Source organism: Acromyrmex echinatior, chromosome 3, assembly GCF_024713525.1.
Source record: "Acromyrmex echinatior isolate Ae372 chromosome 3, ASM2471352v2, whole genome shotgun sequence".
Lineage (NCBI taxonomy): Eukaryota > Metazoa > Arthropoda > Insecta > Hymenoptera > Formicidae > Acromyrmex > Acromyrmex echinatior.
The window spans coordinates 19,931,992-19,959,078 of record NC_141854.1 but is presented as its reverse complement, the minus strand read 5'-3'; the positions used below and the strand labels follow the sequence as shown (position 1 = coordinate 19,959,078).

The window sequence follows — 27,087 nt, the reverse complement described above, 5'->3', positions numbered from 1 at the left end:
TCAATTCATAGTATAAAAAAATAAGAAAGAATTATAGGTGATTTTATAATTACCAAAATTTCAATATAAATACAACATATATATATTATAATTATATATTTATATAAGAAATATAATTATATGATATAATTATATTTGTATTTAAATGTAAATATGTATAATTTGAATATATAAATATTATATAGTTGTACATAAATTATTATGTAATTATGAATGTTTTAATTGAACATGGACATAATTAATTTGATCACTTTATCATTTAGCGCAACCTCGGATAACACGAACAAATGCTTCTCCACTTTGACTAATGTTTTACTGATTCCGAGAAAAGAATTAATTATAAGATCTACTTATAAAATTTTCAGTAGAAAAATATTGAGATTGTCATCAATCAGTTCGACAGAGTTTACCGCCATATGATAATAATCAGGAAAGAACTATTTATGAACGACGTTCACCTCATCGGCATTAAACGAACGAGATACGGATAAATATCACGGTATTAATACGCCAGATTGCGAGGAAAACGTACCGTGCAGCTCACAAAGCGAATACACGAGTCGAGAGTAACGAAGGTTACAAATATCCCCACCGCGTCAACTATCCCCGTCATCATCATCCCTTTTTTGCCGCGAACATCCGCTATGATTTTCCTCCCCGTTTCAATTTATCCCACGCTTCCACTCCCTCCATTCATCCCCCTCTATCACGGTACTTCTTCTTCCACCCTGTCTCTACCGTATCTACCCTTCTCGTATCACTCCGTCTTCCTTGCACCAGCACGCGCACCCTCCGGTTGCGTCTCTTCCAACCCATAGGAGAGCTCGTCATCCCTCGCGTTCTCGCGAGGACCACCGAGACGCGTCGCTTCGGTCGTGGTCCGACGTATGCCACAACTTCGTCGTGGTGGCCGTCACCATCGCCACCTTCGCACTCGTCGTTGTTGGGTCCTCCGCGGCACGTATCAATCGCCAGGAGTCTGCCGACGACAGATTACCGCGAATCCGTCGAAGCGCGAGTGTCGCGTAAGGACACAGTCGGGGTGGTGGACCCGTCATCCCGCTCGTGCGACCATGAAGGTCCTGCGGGCGCGAAGCGCGCCGACGAGATAGTCTACGAGGAAGCTGGCTCGCTCGCGGAAATCTCTCGGTTCACTTCCGAGAGTAGGACAATTACTCTCGTTCGAGAGGGAAAAAGCGGGTAGATCAATAGGCCAGCTGGTGTGCGTGTTCGCAGCCGTTTTCGTAGCCAGTCGGTGTGACCGCGCGGGGTGCGGCCCAGGATGGTGAAGGCACCGAGTGTGGCACCCGCCGGTGGTCCGGCGGGTGTCAGGAGGATCCATCCCGGTCCCGAAATTGCCATGAACCCGAGGAATCTGCCCACGGCATCCGCGAGCATGCCGCCTGCTATGCGAGGAGATGCCAACGCTGTCGGCAGAACGACACCCGTTTATTATCCTCAGGTACCATCGAGATCCCAATTACAATGATAGACATGTTTATGCGTAGAAAGAACGTGAATGTATATTCAACTGCCGGAGCATTGGGTCAGTTGCGCTGTACGGCTATTTTCCAAACCAACAACCGTGTTTTCCATTCACGGCGCTTCTCCACTTTTATTTATTCTAAAAATGAAACGCGTATTATAAATAATAAGAAATAAATAAACTGAAATAAATATAAATGAATACACATAGTATCTTGCCGAAAGCTTTAATTTTACTTTAATTATAATCGTGTTTCGTTTTCTTTCAATTTATGATTTATGCCTTGTGGAATCGATATTCATACAGAAAAACAAAATATTTAGAACTTGATTTATTGCAACATATACAATAGCTTTATGACCATAGTATAACATTACATTTGTATCTGTATAAAATAAATTTTAAATAACGCAATATCGATACCACCATACTAAATCAAACAAAACATCAAACAAATACATTCTTATTTTATGTAACATTTATTTTATATCTTTTTCCGCATCTGTATTATAAAAAGAAAAAAGTTGGAGCGTCTTGATAATTTATCGCATTTGCCGTTGTAATCAGATCAATCTCGTCAATCGTTGACTAGATAAACTTGAACTTATTCATTGCTTGTTACTTTTGACATATTTTATTAATTAATAAAAAAATTTATTAAAATAATGTATTTTTTTTTTAATTAACTTTTGGAAGAAAGTTTCTGAAAAATATATTATACTTCTATGTGCAATTAATTATTTTCTTTTGCTGCTATTATATATCTTTATTGTTTTTATATATTTACCTACCATGTTTAACTGTATTTATTATTTTTAAATCAACGACAATTTTTGTTTTATTTATTATTTTGTTTATAAATAATTTTAATTAATTAATACTGCAAAAATGAATTAATACTGCAATGACAAGTTTTCTTTGGGTTAGGTAAATAATAATATTATTTTCTAATCTTCTCATCCTTGGAAAATGAGGACATTGCTCGCGCTTCAAAATCCGTTTCCTGGGACCGAATGTAGGTCAATCTCCTCGAGAGAAACGCTCTTCGTTGACGACGGCTGAAACGTTTCCCTCGTCCGTCTCGTTGATCTTTACTAAACGGAGAATAACCCGAATGAATCTTGTTACCGGAAACTGATAATACGATAGACATTAGACTACAATGCCATCACCATGGCGCGGGCAGAAGATAGCGGAACTCCATGCTTAGGAAAGGAATAATACAAGAACGGTAATGAAGTCCGGGAAATTACAGAAGTTTAATGCAGCGACTATTGCGATTTCCGATAACGTAGTTTGGTACAATGAGCCGTGTATAGCTACAGAACTTGAATGAATGAAGCAGTTTACAGTACTCGATCGCGCGCGCGCGCGCGCGAAAAGCGATACAATTTTTAACTGCCCTGCGGAAGACAATACCGCCCTGTACGAGAACGTTTTGTTTTTTTCATTTTTTAAAAGTGTGATTTCATGTTTCACAACATTCGTAACAGAAGAAATATTTTTAATTCAGTATTTTCAATCTTGAATATCAGATTTCTACCGAGAAAATTTACCGGAAATTTAATATCACCAATAAATGTTTTAGATCTTGTCTTGATCGGAAATTATATCAGAATTAACATCCTGTATAAATTGAATTTTAATCGCAATATTGCAAATAGATCTTCGTAGCGAAAAGTAAAAAAAATAATAAAGTAAGTTAAACCGCTACGTGAAGTGAAGAATTGATAATTCAGTCAGGGCTGGAAAATGTAAAAACTTTATAATGCGATTCTAACTAAAAAAAGTAACACAAATAAAAATGACAAATCTACGTGCATGCTCTTGCAGTAATTTCATTTAGAGAGTTTTCTCGTTTCCTGATAGCATTGGACAGTAATTAGTTTTCAGATATTTTTCTTCCCTCACTCGTTATCTCAGTTACATTCGCTTCTCATTTTAATTTTTGAAAAAATAAACTCCTTTTATTATCAATTTTGAACTCAAGATTATATTAAAGCATCAGAAAGTACCGTCGTCCACCTAACCAAACCACCTATCAGTTATCAATACAAATCAATCTCGCACAGGGATTCCTTTGAAATATTCTCCTATCACATCCGCGTAGATCGTTCCGTTTGTCAATCAATGTCCGTAACCCGTCGGAATTGTTCTCTGATTGTGTTTCCGGGAATTTAATCGCGCCTGTTTGCGACAGGTGGACGTCTCGACGCAGGTAGACCTCCACAGCGGCTTCGGCGGTCCTGGTGGTGTTATGGATTCCTGGGATCGTCGCGCGACGCCGTTGTACTCGCGCGAGGACATCAAAGAGCAGTACTGCATCACCAGCCGGCAGCTGGACGCCGTCGAGAAGTCCGGCGGCGGTTTCTTCGGATGCCTGTCCACGAGGGGACCGTCGCCGTGCAGCTCCACCAGGAATTCCATCCTGTCTGCGTGCGTGCGTAGCGTTCCCAGCGACGAGAACCTCTGCGACGCGCCCTATCCCCGAAGGCCCCTTCAAATTATGTACCGTCAGCCTTATCCGACCTATTCCCGCGGTCTATCGCGGTACGACCTTGAGGACGAGGCGGACTGGATCGAGAGTTCCTACTTTAGACGGCGCCCAAGATCGTTTTGCACCGTACCCGATCCGAAGAGGTGAGTAAGAAGACAGATCGATCTCTTGCGGTAATAGACTTTTTCTGTCAGAATTCTAAACGCGATAAACGACCCTAATCTATCAGCGTCGACAAGTTCGAGAAATTTAAACGTTTGAGAGTTTTGAAAAGCTGATGGCAATATATTTATTCATTTTCTAAATATTGCGATATATGAAACTGCAATTCTCCGATAGCGATGAAACAGTACTTCCGCAAATTTACAATTATATTAATTGACGTGAGACATTTATGTATAAACATATATATATTTTTTTTAATCAAATATAGCCTGTTCGGTTTTCTATTCCAATTACGATAATTACTACATCGTATGTAGTATACCTGCGAGATTGACACCTGCGAAAAGCGATATTACCTTCGACTATTTGGCAATCGAGTGCTTCGGATATTTGGGGCAAATTACTCCGTCGAGACGCGTTTAGAATGTATATCTACTAATCGATTTATCGGTAAAGACTTTAGTAACGTAATTGATCGAAAGGCGTGTCGCAGTGCAAATGAAACGAAATTGAAATCTAAGGGGAAGAAACGTTCTTTTACAAATGAAAAAGTTGGATATTTAAAAATTGTTACAAATATATATTATATTGTTGTTAGGAAAATCATACAATTTTACTAGAAAAATCGATTGTGAGTTTTTGCTAAGAAATCTATAAAAATCTATAAAAATCTTCATTGTTAAATTTACAACATCAAATTTAACTTAATTTAAGTTGCTCCACTACTCCTACTCAGTATATCATTATTTTATACTAAACTTTGATACCATGTAGTGCTAATTTGACACTATAGAATATCAAATTGGCACTACATAGTGTCAAATTTATCCATTGTTGTTTTAGTATAAAATAACGATATACTGAGTAAAAGCAGTAGGCGACTTAAATTGAGTTAAATTTGATACTATATAGATTTAACAGAGTGATGACGCTTTTTTACACAATTGATATAGCAAAAAAGTCATATTCAGAAATTTATCTTCATACTTATATTGATCCGAGTATCTTTTATGGTTTTAGATAGACTTTATAAAAACGATATTTATATAGCACGATGTTCCATCGACTGTTACGTGTAAAGCCTTCCGTGGTCTCCTCATAGCATAGTGTCTAGGGTTGAGTTTATTTCTGATTAGCATGAGTGCTGTACCGCCCCTTTATCAGCTTTTTAAGGTCAACTGAAAGCGGTCGATTAAAAAATTATGGTTGCGCAAAATCGCTGTGTATGTGCAGAATATGCGAAAAAAAAGTCTGAAGCTAATAAATAATGATGTGAATAACGTAAATATAGCATCTCGTGCTAACGATCTTATTTTAAGTTTATTAATTTTTCTGTTTATGCATTTATTTATTTTTTTTTGTAATTACTTTACGGTAAAAATTATCTTTGTGCAATAACGTCATTTTTTTTTAAATTAATGTATAAAATATATGTATTTACGTAAGATGATCATGTGCGCTTCGATAGAACGACACGTTGTCATTCTATTTCCTTTACGATACATCCGTAACGCGTGTAATCGAATCATATTTGCAATAGTACGATCTATATATATTCGTTTGATATTTTAGCCCACTTAATTTTCATTATTAATTACGAAAATACATATTTTATTGAAAAATTCTCAACAGTATTTACTCAACTTTTAAAATAATTTACAAAATTTTAATTAACGATTACCATATGTCGGTGATATAAATTTTATAAAAAAGCAGCACTTATTTTAATAAAGATTGAATTAATATGAATAATTTGTAGTGATAATAAATTAAATTGAAAAGTGCTTTAGACATTTATAGAAGCATCCATCCTCAATTTTGTTGATATTAATTGAGATATCGATTGACAATATAAATTATTGTTTAATGGTATTATAATTTGACAGTCTAAACTTTTTATCGCGATAGGTACACTTGGGTCCCGGAGGACGAAGAGTCCACGAAGTTGGAAGGTCCACGACCAGTATTACCACCAGTAGTACCTCCTCCTCCTGCCTCCTTGACAACGATGCAAATATCGCAAGCTCCAAAAGCGAAGCACGTGAGCTTCGCAAGATCGCACACGCTTACATCGTTTGAAGTCCCAAGGAACATAAGCCCTCCAAGGCCACATAATCCGGAACGTCTTATAGACTCGCAGCCGACTATGCAGAATACTATACTGCCTTCGTCCTTGCCCTTAGCTCATCCTTATCCTGGCGTTGAGCCACGTGTTCTCGTACTTGGTAAGTCGTGTATTTTAATATCGCGATTGAATAGTTTCTAACATAAACTATAAATATAAGATAAAATATTAATTATAAAATTCAAGATTGCGCAATTAACTTTTTTTTAATTAAGTTAAATTAAAGTTAACAGCCTTGAAAATTTAACTTAGTTGAGGTAAAAGTTAATCCACAATGACATTAATTTAATTAAAAGTTAAGTTAATGAAAAAAAAATAATTGAAAAGTTAAAAATTAAATTTGTTTTATTTCATGATTTCAAGTTAACTTTTTTTTAAATTCTAAATTAAAAAACTAAGTCAAAAAATTAACTTTTTTAACTAATTAAGGAGAAACTCACATATATATTTTACGAATTTTGATCAGCATGATTATTCTGGGACATTAAAAAATAATGCCTATAAAGCAGTAAACACTGTACTTTTTCAAGAAAATCGTAATTTTAGCTCACAATGACGCTTTAAATCTCTTTATTCTTTGCTTAAACGTAAATATTTGAAATTATTAAAAATTAGAAAAATACATTTCCGATAAACACGAATAAGCATATAATCCGAGTATAGAATCCGTATAACGTCAACTACCCCTGATGTTAATTTTTAAAAAATTAAATTAAAAGTTAATAGTTACCGATAATAAATACAATATAACGCTATAAAATTAAAAAGTCTAAAATGTAACTAAAGTTAAAATTAATTAACTTTTTAACTTTTTAACTTAGCATTATCCAATTTTGATGAAATTACAACTAGAATATTTTTGAAAATAAATCAGTTGAAAATAAATTATTAATTTTTATTGAAATTTAATCTGAGGTTTCATACTGTGCAGCAACTGCGCACGGATGATCCATATCGTCCCGCTATTTTGATCCCAAGCCAAGTATCATAAATTATGTGGGGAAAGTAGTTAAAGCTATTTACTCGTGGTCAGTTTGTGACGGCAAAGTCTACTACACGCTAGACTAACATGAATTAAAGAGAACTATAATATAATAAAATTTTTCACAATAAAATGAGCGAAGGAATACACTTGAAGTTGCAAAATAAATTTCTGTTATTATACTGCATTGTTAAAAAATATTAAACAAAATACATAGTGAACTAAATTTTATACTGATGACTTCTTTTAATTTTTTTACAAGTTTGACATTAATTTTGTTATTATGAAATTTGCGTAAGAAATTTATTTAAAGATTATTTATTTATAAATTGAACTTAAGAGAAAATATATTATTTTAACACAAAAATTTTATTTGTTCTTTATTTAAATATTCAAAGTATCAAATATTTAAAATTAATTAAAGTTTATTTTAAACAATTTCTCTCAAGTTTGTTATAATAAATCGACAAACTTTTATACAGTTTATAAATCAATTTGAGATCGATTTGTAGCAATTTATTTGTTCCAGAGAAACAACCTAAACGCGGTACCATGAAGACTCAGGCGACGCAAACCGAACTCCAGCCAATGTTTCGCGGTCGTATACTTCCGGTGACTCTCAGTCCTAGAACCATCCATCGTGTCAAGATGGTTTCGCAAGGTGCTCAAACTAATGGTGTTTTCAACGGTAGAAAATTAACCAAAAGTTACTCGGAAGCTGGACAGTTAGGAACGCCGCTTGGTGGCCAGACTGGTGCCCCAGCAAAAGAGGAAACTGAACACGAGCCGCTCCATAGGACTCAAAGTGAAGAGCCACCAAGGTCACCCTTTCTTATTTCAACAACACCACCACCTATTCACTCTGTTACCACCGCCGTTGTCGTTGAAGAAACTTTGCCAAATGGAGACATCGCAATTGTTCCTATTGGCGTTGTAAGTATTTTGATATCAACTCCTATATATTTTACACAAAGAGCTTTAATCTGAAAGTGTAGAATCATGCACATTTTTACACCTGACACAACATATAATTTCAACGAATCGATAAAGAGTAATGATAGTAAATCATTTAATAGTAAATTATCTATTCTGTGTTTATTCCAGTGTAATCAACATCGTAAATCCCTCGATATAGACGATCAGGAGATTTTTATAAATTTCAAACCGGCACCGGTGTCGCCTGATGCTCGCGCGCTTCTTAGCCGGATCTCCGAACCCTCTCGTCGATTCCTTCCTCTCCAGAAGACCTTCTCCGATGGCGAAATTCGTGTCGAAAGACGTGAACTTATTGGAGAAAGTAGCGAGCCAAGTTATCCTCACACTTGCAGAAGGAATCAGCAGGATTCTTGGGGCAGAACTGTCAGAACACCCGTCCAATTTTCCTCGACACCCGAGGATCTATCTTTGTTGCGAAGCCTCTCGCCTCACGAGGATCATCACGAAGAGGTAGGTAAACATTTTAGGTAGGAAACGTATTTTAAAGATTGAAATTTATCGTAATATATCAAATGAAATGTTTGTAAAATAATTACATCTTTTTAGGAGTTCCATGAAAATCTAATACGTCGGGGTCTCTTTCGAAAAAGAAGCGTATCCCTTGAGGATGGTGTACAAGGTCTATCATCAGATGATTTTATGCTTCCTAGGTCACTTCCAACTTCCCCTACATCGCCAACCGCAGCAGCAAGTGCGTATTATAATGCAATTAATAACTACTTATGCTAATGTTGATGAAGAAATTCTTGTAGAATGTAATCAACGATATTTTTTAGCAACACGAAGAATTTCGCAGACCCCGAAGGACGATTCGTTGCCCACCTGCGCCTTACTGCACACTGCAGTTTATCCGCCTGCTTTTAGTACTGGGACCGGTGTCGCCGGTACTAGTATCGTCGGCCAGGTGACTTCACCGTTTGCCTCCAGTGATTCTTTAACGAATGACGTGACCAGGGACCACAGCGACGGAATATGGAACGAGTCGCAAGCGACAGTTCTTCAAGCTGATTCGTTAGCTTTACTGACACCATCGTCGAGGAGAAGACATCTCCTACTTTTGCAACATCAACAACGTTCCTCGATGGATACCGAGGCTCTAGACGTGGAAGACGAGGTGGAACCTTGCCCGCCGAGTCCGAGAATACGTCTGGAACCAGCCACTCCGGTGCAACCCCTCACACCAAGGTAGATTAGGATTTATTTTAATAAAATCTTTTCGGTAAAGAATAATAAAGTCATTAGATAGTTACGGAGCAAACACAATCCGATATTCTGATCAAAAGATATCAAGAAATTTTCGTATCGGTATTCTGTTTTGCATATTATTTTACTTATAGGAGGTACTTTTTACAGACGGTCTTACAGAATACAAGATCTGTTACCAGTACAGTTTCAACAAATTTACTACAATGATGTATCCACAGCAGCACATTTTTATGCGTACGATATGTAAGACTACAACACATTCTGATTTGGTTTCATAGTAGTTCCCCAATTTTAAATTCGATATTTTCGATAAATCATGCTTAGAACACACATCTCAAAATATGTTATTGTACATAATCATTTTGTACATAAACTAATATATTTGAGTGGACATACATTTTTGCATACAATACAAATGAAATGATAGATAATAATTTCAATAATTGGCATCACTTTTTCTATGATAACTTTTTTTATAAAAGGATAAATTGCTAAAAAATTCTATGGATTTGTTTTTTATAATTTTTAAGAAATATTAAATATTTAGTATGGAAATTGCAGAATAATGTTCGCTCAAGTGTGTTCATTCCTCCCAAAAATTTATAAATACATTAAATAATATAATGCAATATATTATAATTATATTATAATTTTTAAATTATAATATATGATATAATTTTGTAAATTATAATTTTGTAAATATTTTTTCTCGGCTTTTAGCAATCATTATAATTAATATTTATATATATTTTATATTTTTGTTTGACTTTTTATTTTGTGTTTGTATAATAAAATATTAAAAGATATTATTATAATCTTCCAATATAGCAATGCATATAGTGGATACGTGATTAGGGATTTGTAACAACGAAGACATTCATCCTTACGTTCCCTTAAAAAATATATTATCAATGTACATATTTTTTCCTTAGTAATGTTGCAATCAATGTACATAAAATGTTTATCCCATAACATTGAAGTTGATACCCTGCTTTTTCTTCAGGTCTTTTTCTCCACACATTTAGATTAAAATTTATGTTCATTCCTCTCCCCAGTATCGAATCATCTATTTCTGCGAGTAACGGCCGACCGAGAAGTGGATTACGCCGCGCGAGTCCAGGTCCGCCGTTGTCTCAACCCCAGTCGCAGTCGTCGAGCGAGTTCGGTTTGAGCCTAGCGAGGACCGACTCGGGCGGACGCACGAACACCGATATTTCCGAGACCTCCGAGGATTATGTCACTGCCAATACTTCTACGGAAACCGGGACCACTACAGGCACGTCCGCCACGACCAGTTCCTGGTCGAGGCCACCGCAGACGTCCAGTGCTGCGGCATCAGCGCCCGCTTCGACCACCGCGACCGCTGCTGAAGGCAGCTCCTTCGAAAGCGCAAGCTCAATTTACAGTCTGGCGAGAAGCGAGGTAAATGCTCGTTAATGACATTTTAATTAAGCCGGAGAGATGTTATTCAAATTAAACAATTTAAATAAATTTGCAAGATAATCGTTATACATATACAGTGCACATTATCACTTAATTTTTTGCTATCTTTGAGACGAATTTAGTTTTTAATTTGAATTTCTAATTTTTTCTTTAAATTAAAAATGTATTGAAAATGGATTTAAGACTTTATATAATTTTTACTGTATACTCGATCTAATTTAAATTTAAATTTTAATTTTAATTTCCCGCAAAATAAAATTCATTTAAAGTTGATTAAGCAACAGAATTTTACCATATTAGCAAAAAAAAAATTTAATTAAAATTTGTACTTTACGTTATTAGGCTGTTATCGAGGAGCCGTGTAGTCCACCACCAATTTTAGAAGAAGCAGAAATTGCATTTGGATTAGAACTACCTCCACCGGCAATGAGGTCTAGTAGCAGCAGTAGTTCAGGTAGTTACGACCTAAAGGACGCGATGACGGACCCGAATAATGATTTAGAGCAAGTCGCTCCACGCAGTGGACATACCTCAGAGACTGAATTGGATCGAGATGTAAGTTTACAATATTATATAATTTATAAAAATATTTTTGTTCAAATTTGTGAAAGGTTCGACATTTACAGTGAAATTACATGTAGCTGTAAGATATATAAAATAAAATAAAATATTTATTAATCGCAAAAGATTTATTGTTTCATTTCGATAGGAGGGTCATCGATCATCGTCCGGAGGTTACGCCGAGTCGCCACCTGACGTTCGCATGTGGAGCGAAGAGGAACGTCGTCGAAAGAAGAAAACTTTCAGCTTAGACTTCCTCGGAGGAACATCGAGTAACGTAGAACTGGAGCACTCCGCGGAGCCAGTCCCATATCCGGAGAACGTCGAGGTCAGCCCGACTCCTAGTCATCGTCACAGATCGCGCAGCAAGCCAACGTCGGCTCGGAGTCCTCATCGGAATAATAGAAAACGGGACTCCGTGCAACAGTCGACGCAAATACAGCAACAACAAGTGCTCAGAAGTCCACAAAAGGAGGAATGGAGAATGGAGCAAACCGAAGATGGTCAACACGCGCCGACGTCCGATGATTCAAGCTGCAGTCATCATTATCATATGCATCATCATCACCATCATCACATGCATCGGGAAGGTGCAGAGAACGCGAGACATCGTCGGACTAGGGAAAGCCCAAGAAGAAAGACTAGTGGTTATATTTCTACCAGAAGACGCAGCAATGAGGTAAGCACGACCTGCACGATCGTACTCGGTATATTTTGTTATTCTTTTACAAAGAAAAGATTCTTACACGGAAAGAATGGTTAGCTGAAGTAACTAAAAATTTAGCTAGATCTGAAAATAATTTTATTGGATCCTCAAATTATGTAATAATATTAATTATGTATTGGAACAAAAATGTTACCTTATTTATTATGTTAACATGATTTTAAAAAATTTAACAAAAAAGTGCTTCTTTTATTTAATCATCAATCAAAATGCTTCTTTTATTTAATTAGCGATAACTCAGCAAAAAATCTTAGGAACATTTTAAAAAATGATTTTGTAGAGAAAATTTTAAGCTTTCACGTTAGAAAGTTGAAAATTTCTGCAGATTTTTTTTTCGGTTACGTGACAGGTCTACAAAAGAGAAGAAAATTTCCTATTTTGTTCAGCTTATAGTTTTCTATATCTATATGTATAAACTATCAAATTCACAAGAACCCAAAAAACATAATGGCCTCTTGAAAGTAGATTTTAAGCTTTAAAACTTTTTTAATTTAAATTTCATTCATTTTGAACAAAATTACAGCTGCTTAAATTTGGAAGTTCATAGTGTTTTAAACTTCTTTTCCAATCCAATAGAACGTTTAAGGGCAAGTTTACACTTCATATTATGTAACTATAGAATTTTCGTTACTATAGTTACATTGTGAAACGTAGCCTAAACTGATTACTAAAATTTTAAATAAGAGAAATCCAATATTTAGCCGAAGCTGATCTCAATGCTTAAATACATATTTCTTGTGTAAATATATATAGAATAGTCACTTATTCAATTATATCAAAATATCATTTATTAAATTATACAAGCAATTTAATAATTTTTTAATGCTAATAAGTATCTTTTAATAAGAATATTATAATGTTTTAAATCCGAAAAAACATTTTGGCGCGCAATATGCAGAATCAGAATGTATTGTATATAAAATCACGTAAGAAATATGTATTTAAGCACTAAGATCCGTTTTAATCGTTAATTCTTCTTGTGTAAAATTTCATTTATATTCATATCGGTCTAACAATTGCTTCATATTGTGATTGCTAGAATGTTAAAACTTCTCGCAGCATTATTCATTAACTTGAAATTTTTATTTAATTATTTTGATGTTTCAAAAAATCACTTTCTGTATTCAATTAAAAATTTGTAGGTATCTTAGCAAAATTATTTTTTCTGCGTAATTCTTTCTTCTTCGCACATTTTATATCTATAAACAATCGCGTTGCAGGATAAGAACGCGGCGTTAACGGGCAGTTTACCGCGAAGAAAGTCCCGTGTCGCGGACGACATAGTTTGTTCTAGTCGCTTGAGTCCTGGACGTTATCAGCGTAGTCCAGGGCACAATGGTCAGCGAGCGCTCGTCATAGAAGCACAAAGTCCGGAGGCGAGACTGAAAGCACTGTCGGCGGAATCGTTGAGATCCGTCAGTCCGGGCAGCGACAGTGTCTTTTATAGCGAGAGCGCCGATCAGCCTTGCATCTCCGTTGCCGCTTTGGACGCTGCGCACTGTCATCATTGTGGCAGAGAGGTGATATATTACTTATCGTGCATTATTCATTTGTCTTTCACTTTAACCCTTTGCTCCGAGATGACCTCTTTGCGAGGACAATTTATTATTTCGTCATTTGAACGCGTTCTCTATAAATGGAAATGTGTTCAATTTTATATCGTTTTAAGTCTTCCTAATTGTGTTTTTGATTTTTATGCGATATTAATAATGCATTACGAGAATTACTTTGAATTGTCTAACGGCTAAGAGCAAAGAGAAACTTTAAGTGCAAAGAGTTAATAGGACTTAATGATATTATATCGTACTTGCTTACGATCAAAAGTTTTCTTTTAACAATTTTTAAAAATTAGAAAGATAAACGTAAAATGCATTTCTGTAACTTTATTGTAGTTTCAAATTAGAGGATTTTCTTGCGAGTAAAAAATATGCAAAGTAGAAAAATTTGTTACATATTTAATTTCTGCAATTTCTAAATATTAAATCAAGAAATTCATTATTATTTCCTTAAAATTTTGCCATTTAGAATGTCGTAGTATTCCTCTAAATAGTTGTTTTTACCTTAAATATCTCATTTATTTTTTGTAGTCTGCTTGTACAAATGTTAATTACACAAATAACTTTTTCATTTGCTTGATATATTAATGAGTTGTATAAATAAATAGCGTATAGATTTATGCTCTGCTTTTGAAACTTTGATATATTTTCCTACATTTACATCATTTTTACGTATGTCATTTCTAAAGAAAAATAAGACTGTATTACAAGTAAAAATATTTGTATTAAAATACAAATATCTGTGAAGTTTACATAATTTTCTTAAATAATAGAAAATATTTACATATATTTTAATAATTATAAAAAAATCTTGTTCTACTTTTTCCACTTTTGGTATAAATAAATTTTATTGAAATAAATAAGTTTCATAAATCTTTGAAAAGATTTGTAAATATTTGTGTTGAAAATTAAAATAATCGAGAATATACAGAACTTTAATATCATGAACTGTTAACATCTATACATTTCTCTAGATTTTTAATTATCATAAATGCTCAACTGCACGTAGAAAATTAAATACGAATGCAATGTAGTACTTCTTTCTATCTACTTATCTATCAATCTATCTGCCTTCTTTCTCTATCGTGTATGCCCTCCTGTTGCTTCACTCCCGAGGTGTCGGAAGAGATCGTTCGACCACCGGCAGGTTTTGCGGACTCCCCAGAAGGACACAGAACATCTTCCAAGCACGTTACAGGACATCGGTTGTACAAGAAGTTTGACAAGAGGTACAGATCAGAAGATCGAGGAGACCGTAGACATCGCCGTAGCAGTGCCGGTAGATCGGATATTCGGGCCAAATCGGAAGAAAGAGCCACTCCTCGACCAGGAAGTAGAGGTTCAATCGATGACATGGGCAGGAGAAGATTGCAAGCCCGAAGTACTGATGCCAGTATGGAAATTCTTACAGGTAAATTAAAAAATATATGTTAGAGATAAAAAGTAAAATATTTAATTCAAATTTATACATCATTTGGAAAGTTGAATCTTCTTTAATTATTTTTTAGTTATACTTTTAATATAAAATTTTAAACTTTTTTTAATAAATAATGTTAGAACAAACTAAGAATGAAATTTAAGTAAGAATGAATAAGAGTAAAATTTAACACAAATAATATATTTAATGGATTTAATTAATTTAAAATTTAATGAAATAATATTTGTCATTTTTTTCTTAATGATAGGAAGAGAAGATGAGGATACTTATGTAGAACCGTACTTAAGTAGCGAATGGATTTATATCGGGGATCTCGAGGAAAGTCACGTATGGAGAAGGCCTGACAGCAGAGATGGTGACGACGAAGATAGTATCCATAAAGAGCGACGGGATTCTCAAGAATCTACGGAGAGCGAGAAGAATTTTAAGAAGAGATATCAAGCGGCCACGCATAGGATGGTACATCGAAAAAGCAGCGGTGAAATGTACAAGAGGATACAAACGAAATGTTTCGGTAAGTCAGAGATTACAAAAGTTTCTAAAATTGTTTTGAAATTTAACATAAAGTTTTTCTTTTTCTCATATCTTTCATGTTTTGTTATTTTATGATAAATTACTGACACGTAAAAAAATTGAAACTTTTTTTTAACTAAGCAATTGAAAAGAACTTTATATAAGAAATGACAGCTCAAGTGAAAAATATTTACAAAATGTTTGAAAGAAATGATAATAAAAAATATAGTTCATCTCGATGGTTCCAGTTTAAAAGTACATAAATCACATGAACTTTCAAGATGTTAATCTTTTAAGTGTAAATCCGTGAACACCTATTAGCACGATCGTTAATCACGGTTTTATCGGTGCAGCTGTTCTATAATCGTTCGTGTCTATGTTAGAAATTCTTAAGCCGCATTCCAAAATCTCTACGTCGTGAGATCATTCGGCGGATGGCGGATGACGTCCAACGCAGCACAAACGTGCCGCTTTAACACCGATTCACGCATCGCCGAAGAATGTTCTTAAACCGTTTCGCGAAAGCATCCTGTGATATATCTGCTATATAAAAAAAGAGATTTAGATGGTGAGCTAACGGGGGCAAGATGAAGACGAAAAAGAAATGTAGGAAAAGAAGTAGAGGAAGGAAAAAGGAAAAAGGAGATATCAGAAATGACATGAGGTAGAAGAGATACATAAAACAAATAAATCATGGTGTCAGAAAGTTAAATAGATAAAATTTATTCCAATCATCTGACATAATTCTTCTGAAGACAATCAAAGAGATTATGGAGAATAATGCAAGTTAAATTGAATAGATGCAGAAAGAAATAAGGATTATAATAAAAATTACACTTATAACATTATATGCATAACTGTGAGCACAAAGCGAGTTATCATGAATATTCAAAATTATTTAAATAAATTATGAAGAAAAAAAAGAGAGAGCGAGAAGGCAGAGAAATTAAAATTAAGAGGTCAAGAAAAGAAGAGAAAAGAATTAGGTCATGACAACAAGTAGAAAAAGACATGGATAAAGAAAGAAAAGCTGCTAGGGAGAGAGAGAGGCGTTCTTCCCGATTCTTTAAATAAGCTCCGCGTAATACTCCGTCGTCTAAATATAATCCACCCGAGCAGCCATCGAGCGAGACGTTAAGTCCGGCTCGTCCGTCGTGATGAAGAAGGAAACCGAAGTTAGGGGAGAAGTGATTTGTGCTCGCGCGAAGACGACGAAGAAGCGCAGCGGCGCTCGCGAACCGCGGGAACGTGCGAGGGTATCGGAGGGACCGGCGGGGCGGTGACTTGAAGAAGGAGCTTTTGGCTGGCAGTCAGTGGGTCAGGGCGCCGAGTCGCATTCCACGAGGCTGCTGGCTCAAGACATCGTCTTCGCGAATCCGCCGTTTTCTGTGTACACTCGTAAGATCATCCTCGACCGCGCGCGAACGGAGCTTCGTCGGAGGTTCTTCCGGTCGGAGGTAGCGGTGAAAGAAATTTTGCTGGTATCAAACTACAGATTAAGTAGATTGAGATTGAATTGAATTATAACCAATCAGAAGAAAGAAAATTAATATTAGCGAACTTTAAATGGTCAGAGATTCCAATTCAATCTCAATTTTAATTTGTGGTCTGATAAATTTCTCTTCGAAAAAGTGGAGGAATTCGAGAAAGAAGACAGCCCACGTGTGATAAATCTCCTGCTGCCTTGAATTTGTTCCGAATTTGACAACCGACGATGGTGTGCAACTCCGCGGGTTCTGAGTGCACGACGGAAGTGGACAAGGACGTGACATTGAAGCAAGCTCTGGAGGAGCTGCTTAAGTGCATGCTCAGAGTCTGGTGTAGGGAGGGTCAAGCTCTGGCGAAATTTGGTGTGACGACGACAGGTAACGGGATCAAGTTTTATTTTCAAGTAATAGAAAAAAATATTTTGAAGAAGAAGTTGGAAAATGACAGTTGGATTGATCAGATAACGATAAATGACGTTTATGTTAATGTTTTAAGCAGAATTTGTTCAACGTTAAAAGTTCTCATACTAATTATATGGAAAAAGTTGTTTCAGTCAAACATTGATTTCATGATATTTTGTAACTTACCAGACACTGATCGAATATCTCCATAAATATATTTAAAAATGGATAAATTTTTCTGTAACACCATTTGAAAGCTGCTACTTTGAGTCTAATCGAATCTATTGTTACGATACACAATATGTGTTTTAAGTTTTTAACCGTGTAGGTATTTATGTATATATATATATATATATATATATATATATATATAACTATATATGTGTCACACAATACGTAAAAATGACAGACATACTAATAAATTAGCCATCAACACAGATACAAATATATCGATACATATACTACTTCACTTTTTTTCTTCTCAAAGTTGAAACTTGCAATGTACAAATCATACTAAGATTCAATACATCAATACGTTACGATCGATAATGTTTATTCTAAAGAATATGTTAATACACAGAAAGAATAGTTTTGCTGAGGTAAAGTTTAAAAATTTTGCTATATAGATACAGATTTAAAAATAATTTTGTCGAAGTATTAAAACAATTATGTAGGACGCACAAACTAGTTACTAGAACGTTTGCAGCATTGTTCAGCTTAAGATTTCTACGTATTGTAACTATTTTGATGGTCCAACGAAATTATTTTCAGATCTGTACTTAGCTAAATTTTTTATTAAAATCGTTTTCTGTATATAAAACAAGATATTTTCTTTTAAAATCTTCTTTCTTTTGAACTATAATATGTCGTTACCTTTTTAGTCAAGCGACACTTAATTATAATTACGACATTTCCTAGAGGTCTTACTTGAAGAGACTGCGGAGATAATTTATATTTATGACTTAATTTCTATTCATAAAGCGCTATCTGGCGCCAAATTAACGACGAACAAATATCTAGCAAAGGTGCTATATCCCGACAAAAGTTAAAAGGTGTACCGCTAACGACACTGAACGTCGGCCAAGAATTACCGAGGCATGATTTCGATGTCTCAATAAGTGCACCTGCTATTACAAAGTATCTAGTACAACTCGTGTAAGAAGATTTAATTCATTGATAAAACGCATCGTTTTACGCCTGACATTTACGTCTATGGCATTATTGGTGTCGCGACATTTTTCTAATCGGGCTCAAATCGATCAAAGCATCCATAGATGGGACATACGACGATGAATCTAGGAGATACATGGGATATTACACCACCTCATTACCTCTTGATCACTGCCTCTATGTACACATATATCCATACCCGGCAGTGCTTATGATGCCGTATATGATGAACTTCGCGCGCACGATCAAGTCGTGCTTTTTCCAGCGTCTTTCACGTTCATGATCAAAGCGAGGACTAAAATGGATAAAGCTTGCAATGGCGCAAAAATAAAAGCGGCACTATGGTGGTACGATGACGGCAACCGGAGTCACCTCTGTATTACGAAGGAAAAGGTCTGAGCTCTAAATATGCTCGATTACGTTTGTAGCTCAAGCTGACGCGGCGCCCCGCGCCTTTTTGCATTGAACGTCTACGTCGCGTGTCACCGTCGATATATTTTTCTTCCGCTTCGGCCATTTTCTGATCTAGAGCGACCGATTTGCTTGCCCGATTGTGCTCGCGTGGACATAATCGTGTCGCATTATTCTAGTGACGTCACTCGATACCACATAGCATGGCTGTAAAGCGCGAGGCTTAACAATTTAAACCACTTCATGCGAGTCCCTTTGTCCAAGTATATTAAAAGCTTCGCGACAAAATGTAATCCGTTCGGATTTGCATATTAAATGCTACTGTAAGAGGAATTAAAATGTACTAATCTTTTGTGTTTCAACATACGAAATTATGGTAAAAGAATATAATGTGCGTTTTTTTTCGTAAACATTAGTAGGTATATATAATAAAAATTAAAAAGTATTATATATAGAATAATTATAATATATAAAATAATTGTTATAAAATTCGAGATTATAATTAAATTTTTTTTATCAAATTTTAAGTATAAATATTTAGGTGTTTTTTAGTGTTAAATAAATTAATAACTATGATTACCATCAAATTATTATAGTAACAATCTGTGAAATTGATTTAACAATATTTTAAAATATACATATTTTTTGATAAATGTAACAAAAAAGATAAAATATACATGTTAATTTTAAATTTTGTGATGCAAAATTCTCTAAAAATATAAAGAAGATAATTCTGTCAATCGCAAAGGATTTCAACTTTCTAATTTCTTTATTTTCATGAGAAAAAGCTGTAGCTATACTTAATATTTGCAGAAAGCGACAAGAGGGTAGTTGTGAAACGCGAAGCTGGCGGCGAATTTGGATTCCGTATTCATGGCTCAAAGCCCGTGGTAGTTTCCGCGATCGAGCCAGACACGCCCGCGGAGAGTTCCGGTCTCGAGGTTGGCGACATCATCATGTCGGTGAACGGCAGAAGCGTTATGGACGCTACGCACTCGGAGGTCGTAAGACTGGCGCACTCCGGTACGGATGTTCTGGAATTAGAAGTTGCAAGAACCTGCAACGTGTTGGCGCCGCGTGTTGCACGTACCGGAGTGAAGGAGAGCGCTGAAGAAGCACCACTCTACTCGGGATACTTATGGAGAAAATCCACATCGTCGTGCACGGAAAAATGGGTTCGACGATGGTTCGCTCTTCGTCGTGACAACTGCCTGTATTGTTATAAGACTGACTCGGTAAGCGAAGTTTATTACTTTTAAAAGCAAATTTGTCTATTTGTCAAATTTGTCTCGTAAGCTTATTTCATACCAGGTATCTGCGAATATCTACGTCGAGAATTTTTATGAAAAATCATAACAAAGGAAATATCTCCAGGAATATTTAATAAAAAATAAGGGATACTTTTTTATTTTTTTATTTAAAAGTAAAAAATAGAATTGATGTAATTTTGAAGATTCGAAGTGAAAATTGTCGAGAATTGATTTACCCATGTCGAGAGTCAATTCCGACTTAAAGTGCACTTATCGTAACAGGATTCGCAACCGGTGGGAGCGGTAATGCTTCTCAAGTACGATGTAGAGCAGACGCCTGAATTGAGAGTGCACGGTTTCGCGATAAAGAAAAAAGGTGCTCCAACACTACGACTGGCGGCTGATACCGAAGAAGCGGCAGCTCGATGGATTACGGTTATTCGCGAAGCTGTTGAGAGGAACAATCAGGTAATGCAAAGTGAATTGCTACACGAATTGTTTAATGTTTTTCCTTCCGACTATTTATTTAAAATAATTATATTTTAAATATAACTTTTTTATAAAATATATCTGCAAACACACGTACACGTGCAATGCTATTTGTATATTTTTTTATAAATTTGTTTACTTTTTCTCACTTATTTAGTTAATTTCTTTACTAACTATTCAATATTTTCATCAGATTGACACTTGGCTGGATTCTTCGCTAAGAATGAGGGAGATGGCTGCGTGCGCTATTCAGAGGCCAGATTGTTTCGGGTATTTGAACAAACAACAGGAACACGCGCGGAAAACGTCCTCGCCCACCGGCTGGTCCAGGCGATATTGCGTGCTGAAGGACGCCGCACTATATTTCTATGATGACGCCAATGCCGACAAAGCATTTGGCGTGGCATGTCTACACGGCTTCAGGGTACATAGCAGCGCTCCGAGTTCCGGCGGCAGGAAGCACGCTTTTGAGTTGCAACCACCGGATCCCACGCAAAGGAGCTATATCTTCGCTAGTGAATCAGAAATGGATAAAAAACGGTAAATAAACAGATATCAGTCATTTTCAACTTCAATAAGATAAACGTCCCAGTGATCGAACATGTACATATATCCGGATATTTACACAAAATTTATTATTATTAATCTAAAATATTTTTTTACTACAATATTATAATTTAATCGTACTTAAAGATTACAATTAAATGATATTTTATTTAAAAAAGCACTTAAGACTAATAATAAGTAAACAAATAAAGATTAAAATTAATAAGATTAATAATAATAATAAGTAAACAAATAAAATATAATAAAGTTTTGCGTAAATATTTGGATAAAGATACACGTCTGGTTATTAGGACTACTTTTTTATATAGAATAAATGCAAATGTAATATATTTTTCTTTTTAAAATTTAATTAATTAAAACTTTTAACGTTTATTTTCCTTCTTATTAGTGTACATCTACCGAAAATAATTTCCTACTATTATTAGGTGGTTGGCCGCCCTTGAATATTCGATTGATCGGTGGATAAAAATAGGTTGATGCGAAATAATCCGCCCTACGATGAATCCAACGAGTCGCAATAGCGAAGATCGTCCAAGGAAATCCTCGTCCGTATCCGTTTCCGGTTCCTAACACGTTGTGGATTATCCGCGACGATCGCCGTTGTTACCTCGACGATCACCACACGCTCGTGGATGTTTGCCAAGATTCTTTCATTTCAACAACATTATTAAGTCTCATCGTCATGATCATCACTGTGCTGATGACGTTACGTTAAATTGTTCAAATAAAAGTTAACGCTAAAACAAGATAACTTGTGTTCGGAATTGTCTTGTGTCGTCGGAATTGTTTATCAGCAGTAATGCAATTCCATCGAACGTCATCAAGACCGTTTGAGCAGAAAGATCGATATAATCTTGATGAGTTGAATGCTATGGGGATAAAGAAATATACTTTATGTCGATTATATATATATTGCGTTTCTTTGTCCCGAATAAACGAACGAATGGACACTTTTGTGTTCCTGTTCTATCAAAATCGAAACTCATCAAAATTATACTGATTCCAATTTTAGTAATAAATTTTCAGATCTCATCGCGCGTCAAGTTTTCCCATTTAATCTCCATCCTGTCCATTGCACATCCCATTATTAGCACAATATTTTAATTTTGTATACTTGAATTTTGATCAAAACAAAATAAATAACATAATGAACATTAAAAAAAAAACGAAATCTTTAAAAGGACTTTTAATTATATAATATAATACGATTTGCGGCGATCTCGATATAATTGAGAAAACGAAAGCCCTCCGAGGTTGTTTGTCGCTGAAATTCTATACGTACATGAAGATAACTTTACGAGGAGAGTATCTTCAAGAAATAAGCGATAAATTCATCGGATCGATTAATTCTAACGGCGAAAAAGAGATTTTGCCAGCCGTAAAATGCGTACGTGCATGCGTAGCGGTAGTTACGCATATGCGGCACATGTCATATGGAATTGCCATTACCTATATCGCTATTCTTACCAACGCCAATATTTATAACGAATGAAAATCACAGGGTTTACCTGAAAAAAAATGAGAGAAATAAAAAGATCGCGTGTGTGCGGACGTGTCCAGATTGTGTGAACGCGCGCAATTATCTATCCGATAGAAACAGAAAACTCAAGATATTGTGCGTATCTGTTGAAAATCGCGCTCATCTTTTCGCGTGTATAGTAGGGAAATACGAAGAGATTGGCGTATATACATTTTAACGAGAAGATAACGCTGGTACGTCAAGTTCAGGCTGATCCTGTCCGCTCTTACCGATGCATATAGGGTGTCTCTGAATTATCGGCACACATTTTATAGATATAGAAATCAGATTAATGAGAAATGATTGTTTCAATTATTTTGCAATGAAAATGTCTAGGAAATTTTATTTATATTGAATATGTGCGCCTTATATTGTACTTTGAGTAAAAAATTAAACAAGAAGTATTTAATTGATAATTTTATTTGATATCGAAAATTTGGAAATGTATACCTATGAGTACTCTTATAAATCTTTTTTAATCCTCTTTTATTGTAATCTTTTTTAATCCTTTGCAACCTGAGTTTTTTATTTAGCCCAAACTTTTTTTATTGTTCTAATAAAGTTTCAAAAAATGTAGAAAAATTCAGATTACTCTCCAACATCTTTGTTACATTATCAAATAATTTTTTACTTAAATGTTGATTTAATAAATTTGAGAAAAAATGAGGATGAAATTTAAGAGAAAAATTTCACTTGCGACTTTGAGCAAAAAAGACTAAGATTGCAAACAAAGAGTTAAAAGATCGATTACAAATGATTTAAATAAATCATTAAAATATGTGTCGATGATCTAGAGATACTAATACTTAAAAACATTGAAAAAAATTTTTTATTTTTAAACTTTCTTTGGATACCAATATAATACACAAAAATTATACAAACTTATTTCCTTTTTTAAACATGTTTTTACTAGCGTGTATTGTGTTTTATTTATATATTGATAAAGATAAATATATTGAAAATAAGTTAACGTACAATGGTAACAGGATGACACACATAGGAGAAAAATGAAAAATTATATTTTACCTTTAAATCTTAAATTGATTTTAACATTTTAAATTAAAACTTATTCAATTTTAAAAAAGTTGTCAAAGCCAATTTTTGAGATAGGCATATTTTTAAAAAAGCAGATATAAAATAGCAGCTGAAAAAAGAAAGCATTTACAATTTTAATTTAATTTGTATTAAAGTATATGTATGATGTTGCAGATAATGAATCTAATTATAGTTGCAAAATTCAAAATGGTACATATATTCATTATGACGAATGCTCAAATTAAAAATACTTTTTATTCCTGTAAAAAATGATATTACAGTTTTTAAAATTGCTGATTATTTGCGCAAGTATTCTGGGTAATTATATTTGTCTTATTACGCAAGTACTCGTAATAGCTATACTTATTCTCTTGTACAACAATATTTGCTTCATAAACATATCACAAAAGTCCGACAATGATCTTTGAGCTTCATCATTAACAGCTTTTGAAGGGCGTTTCCATTCTTTATTTGCTATTTATGTAAGAATCAGACGAAGATAAAAGCTTCCTAATTATATATCATTTGTTGCATCTCTACTTTAATGTTTTCAAGTATAGATTCTTCAAATTGTTTGAAATTTTTGTTACGTGCTTCCTGTGCTTCTTCAGATAACTCACCGATTGGTAATAATAAATGTGAATTTATAATTTTAGTTAATTTATAGTTCTGCAATTTTAAAAGCATAAATAATTTTTAAATTTAACAGTATTTATCTTTTTCACAAGCAAGTGTGCGTGTGTTTTCTGCAGAATAATTCTAAATGTTTGAGTGAGAACTTCCTCAACATCAGTTATCCTTGAATCATGTTTCTCTGAAAAATTTTCCATCGCCATATTTCCGTCATTGATGGAATCTAGAACCTTTTTTTATCTACATATGTGGACTTATTTGCTTTCAAAATTTCCTTGAACATTTTTCTTGATTTCATCGTCATTATTTATTCTCTTCCAGCTCACTTACAAAAACAGCCGATAAGATATATATATCATATGCAATATGCATTCCACAGTCGAATCCATGCATACAATGTTGAAAGACGTATTCAAAATTTTGATAAATCTGAATATCTTATTTATCTTTTAAGTTTTAACGCACACTAATATTTATATATTATATAAATACTCTCCGTCTTAGATACCTTTTCATACCCAAAATATAAAAGGAAGGGAGGAAAGAAACAAGAAAAAGGAGAAGAATCACATCTCAAAATGAATAGATCGAAATAAATTGGATCAAAAGTTCAAAGGATAAAAATTGTAATTCTGAAGTCATAATCATAAGTGATTTTTCACAAAAGTAAAAAAATAAAAAAATATTTTTAATTTAGGCATTTATTATTATTGAATGCGTTATTTTAAATTTTACAACTTTAGTTTCAGATTTGTAATCAAACGATTTTGAAAACTTTTATGATTTTTATCAAAAATTAAACATTTTTTAATTTTGTATCCATTACTTAATTTGCTATTTTGAATTTTTTAATATTGCAACTATTTTCCTAATTGTTGCATCTAATTCACAATTAACGATAATTAAAAATATGTTCACATACAACTCCTGTATAAATTTATTCATATATAATACTAGATTTATTTATATTAATAACATTTTTAGTGTTTATGACAATCATATTGGATTTATTATAATGTAATTGTAATATTATATTAATAATTTGCCCCATTATAAAAATATACATGTATTTATACTCAATTTATATATATAGTATAAATCAAATTAAAATTATAAATGCTTTCTTATTTTAGCCTCTATTTTATATCAATTATTTTGAAAAAAGCCTAATGGAAAAATCGACAATTTCTTTCGAAATTGAATTAAGCTTTTATTTGAAAAAAAAAAAACATTAATAAAATCAGTTAAGATTTCAAGGCTCTGGATAATTTTGAAATTTCTCATTTTTCCGTACTGTATAACGGTGCGAAATTTTCAATGTGTCAATCCTAGTCGATCCTATGCGTGCGAGAAAAGAACGATAGATATAGGTTTAAGCGGGCGAGACAAAGCGCGTGCTATCGTCGCGACGGCATGGCGCTGAATTTAATAGCATCTTCGATGAACGCGACCACCGCAAACACGAAGAGGCAGCGAAGAGAAAAACAGGAAGAAGATGCAGGCGCGAAGAACAAGGCACACCGACGATCTCGTCGTTACGAACTACATTGTTTCACGGTCGGCGCGTCGACTAGAGTGTATTAGAGAACGATACGTTTAAAAACGAAAGCTTGTATAAAAATCGAAAGAAGCCTGGTCAACCGCTCAAAATTTCAGATAATAAAATAGAAAATTTAATACAATTTGAAATGTATATGTCATTTATTCAATATTATTTAAATTTCTTCCCTTTTAAGAGTATCAATTTACTAAAAATATTATCTAATAATAAAAATTTATATACAAGGTGGAACACGAAATGTCATACCATATAATTTACACATACATATATATATATATATATATATATATATATATAATATATATATATATATATATCATATTTATTTTTAATAAAATTGTACACTGATATAAAATTAATTACATAAAAGGCTGAAAATTCGATAATTAAATGACATTTCATGCTTTATAGAATTTCCTGCCTTTTGATATTTCAGATTAATTTATATGTTTGACATTATTTTACTGTACATACATTTATTCATTTTACAGAATCTTAGCTAGCTGATACAAATAAAGCATTGCGATACTTCGTCGATGTCGATAGTTAATTAAGAGCTGTGGGAAAACAGCATTTAGCTACAGGTTTTAGCGACACTGAAACGATTCCATTTCGCATCGCGCGAAGCTCGCCGTGGCGAGAATTATCATCGGGAGTTATGATTAAGACCCGACGTGGCGGCACGATCGAAGGGCACGATCGATCGAATGCATATATCCGAGCGCGGAGTCGACGGTAACCGCTGAACGAATAGCTGAAAAGCCGAGATCTCAATTACGATGATCGCAATGAAATATCGCGAGTGAGATTTTTAAGAGCGGTGTGGTGCGCGGCGATGCGCGCAAGATAAATTTGGGCCTTGCTTGGGGCG

At 34.3% G+C, this 27,087-nt stretch overlaps 1 protein-coding gene across 5 annotated transcripts; it reads left to right on the top strand.

Moving 5' to 3' along the window:
- Nucleotides 1-883: 883 nt before the first annotated feature.
- LOC105146256 (beta-1-syntrophin) lies at nucleotides 884-26,337 on the top strand. 5 transcript variants are annotated; one of them, XM_011056407.2, is made up of 18 exons: nucleotides 884-1,462; nucleotides 3,687-4,126; nucleotides 6,057-6,373; nucleotides 7,785-8,188; nucleotides 8,360-8,701; nucleotides 8,798-8,942; nucleotides 9,028-9,436; nucleotides 9,605-9,700; nucleotides 10,513-10,879; nucleotides 11,243-11,455; nucleotides 11,610-12,140; nucleotides 13,406-13,705; nucleotides 14,858-15,152; nucleotides 15,427-15,693; nucleotides 19,976-20,397; nucleotides 20,695-20,880; nucleotides 21,095-21,441; nucleotides 21,894-26,337. In XM_011056407.2, exons 1-18 carry the CDS (start codon nucleotides 1,283-1,285, stop codon nucleotides 21,943-21,945), a joined length of 5,313 nt encoding a protein of 1,770 aa, XP_011054709.1. In that variant the 5' UTR covers nucleotides 884-1,282; the 3' UTR covers nucleotides 21,946-26,337. The 5 variants fall into 5 exon arrangements, with proteins under 5 accessions (XP_011054709.1, XP_011054710.1, XP_087260158.1 ...); XM_011056408.2 differs by lacking the exon at nucleotides 9,605-9,700; XM_087404032.1 differs by lacking the exons at nucleotides 884-1,462; nucleotides 3,687-4,126; nucleotides 6,057-6,373; ... (9 more) ...; nucleotides 14,858-15,152; nucleotides 15,427-15,693 and adding exons at nucleotides 15,706-17,149; nucleotides 17,325-17,557.
- The last annotated feature ends 750 nt before the right edge of the window (nucleotides 26,338-27,087 follow it).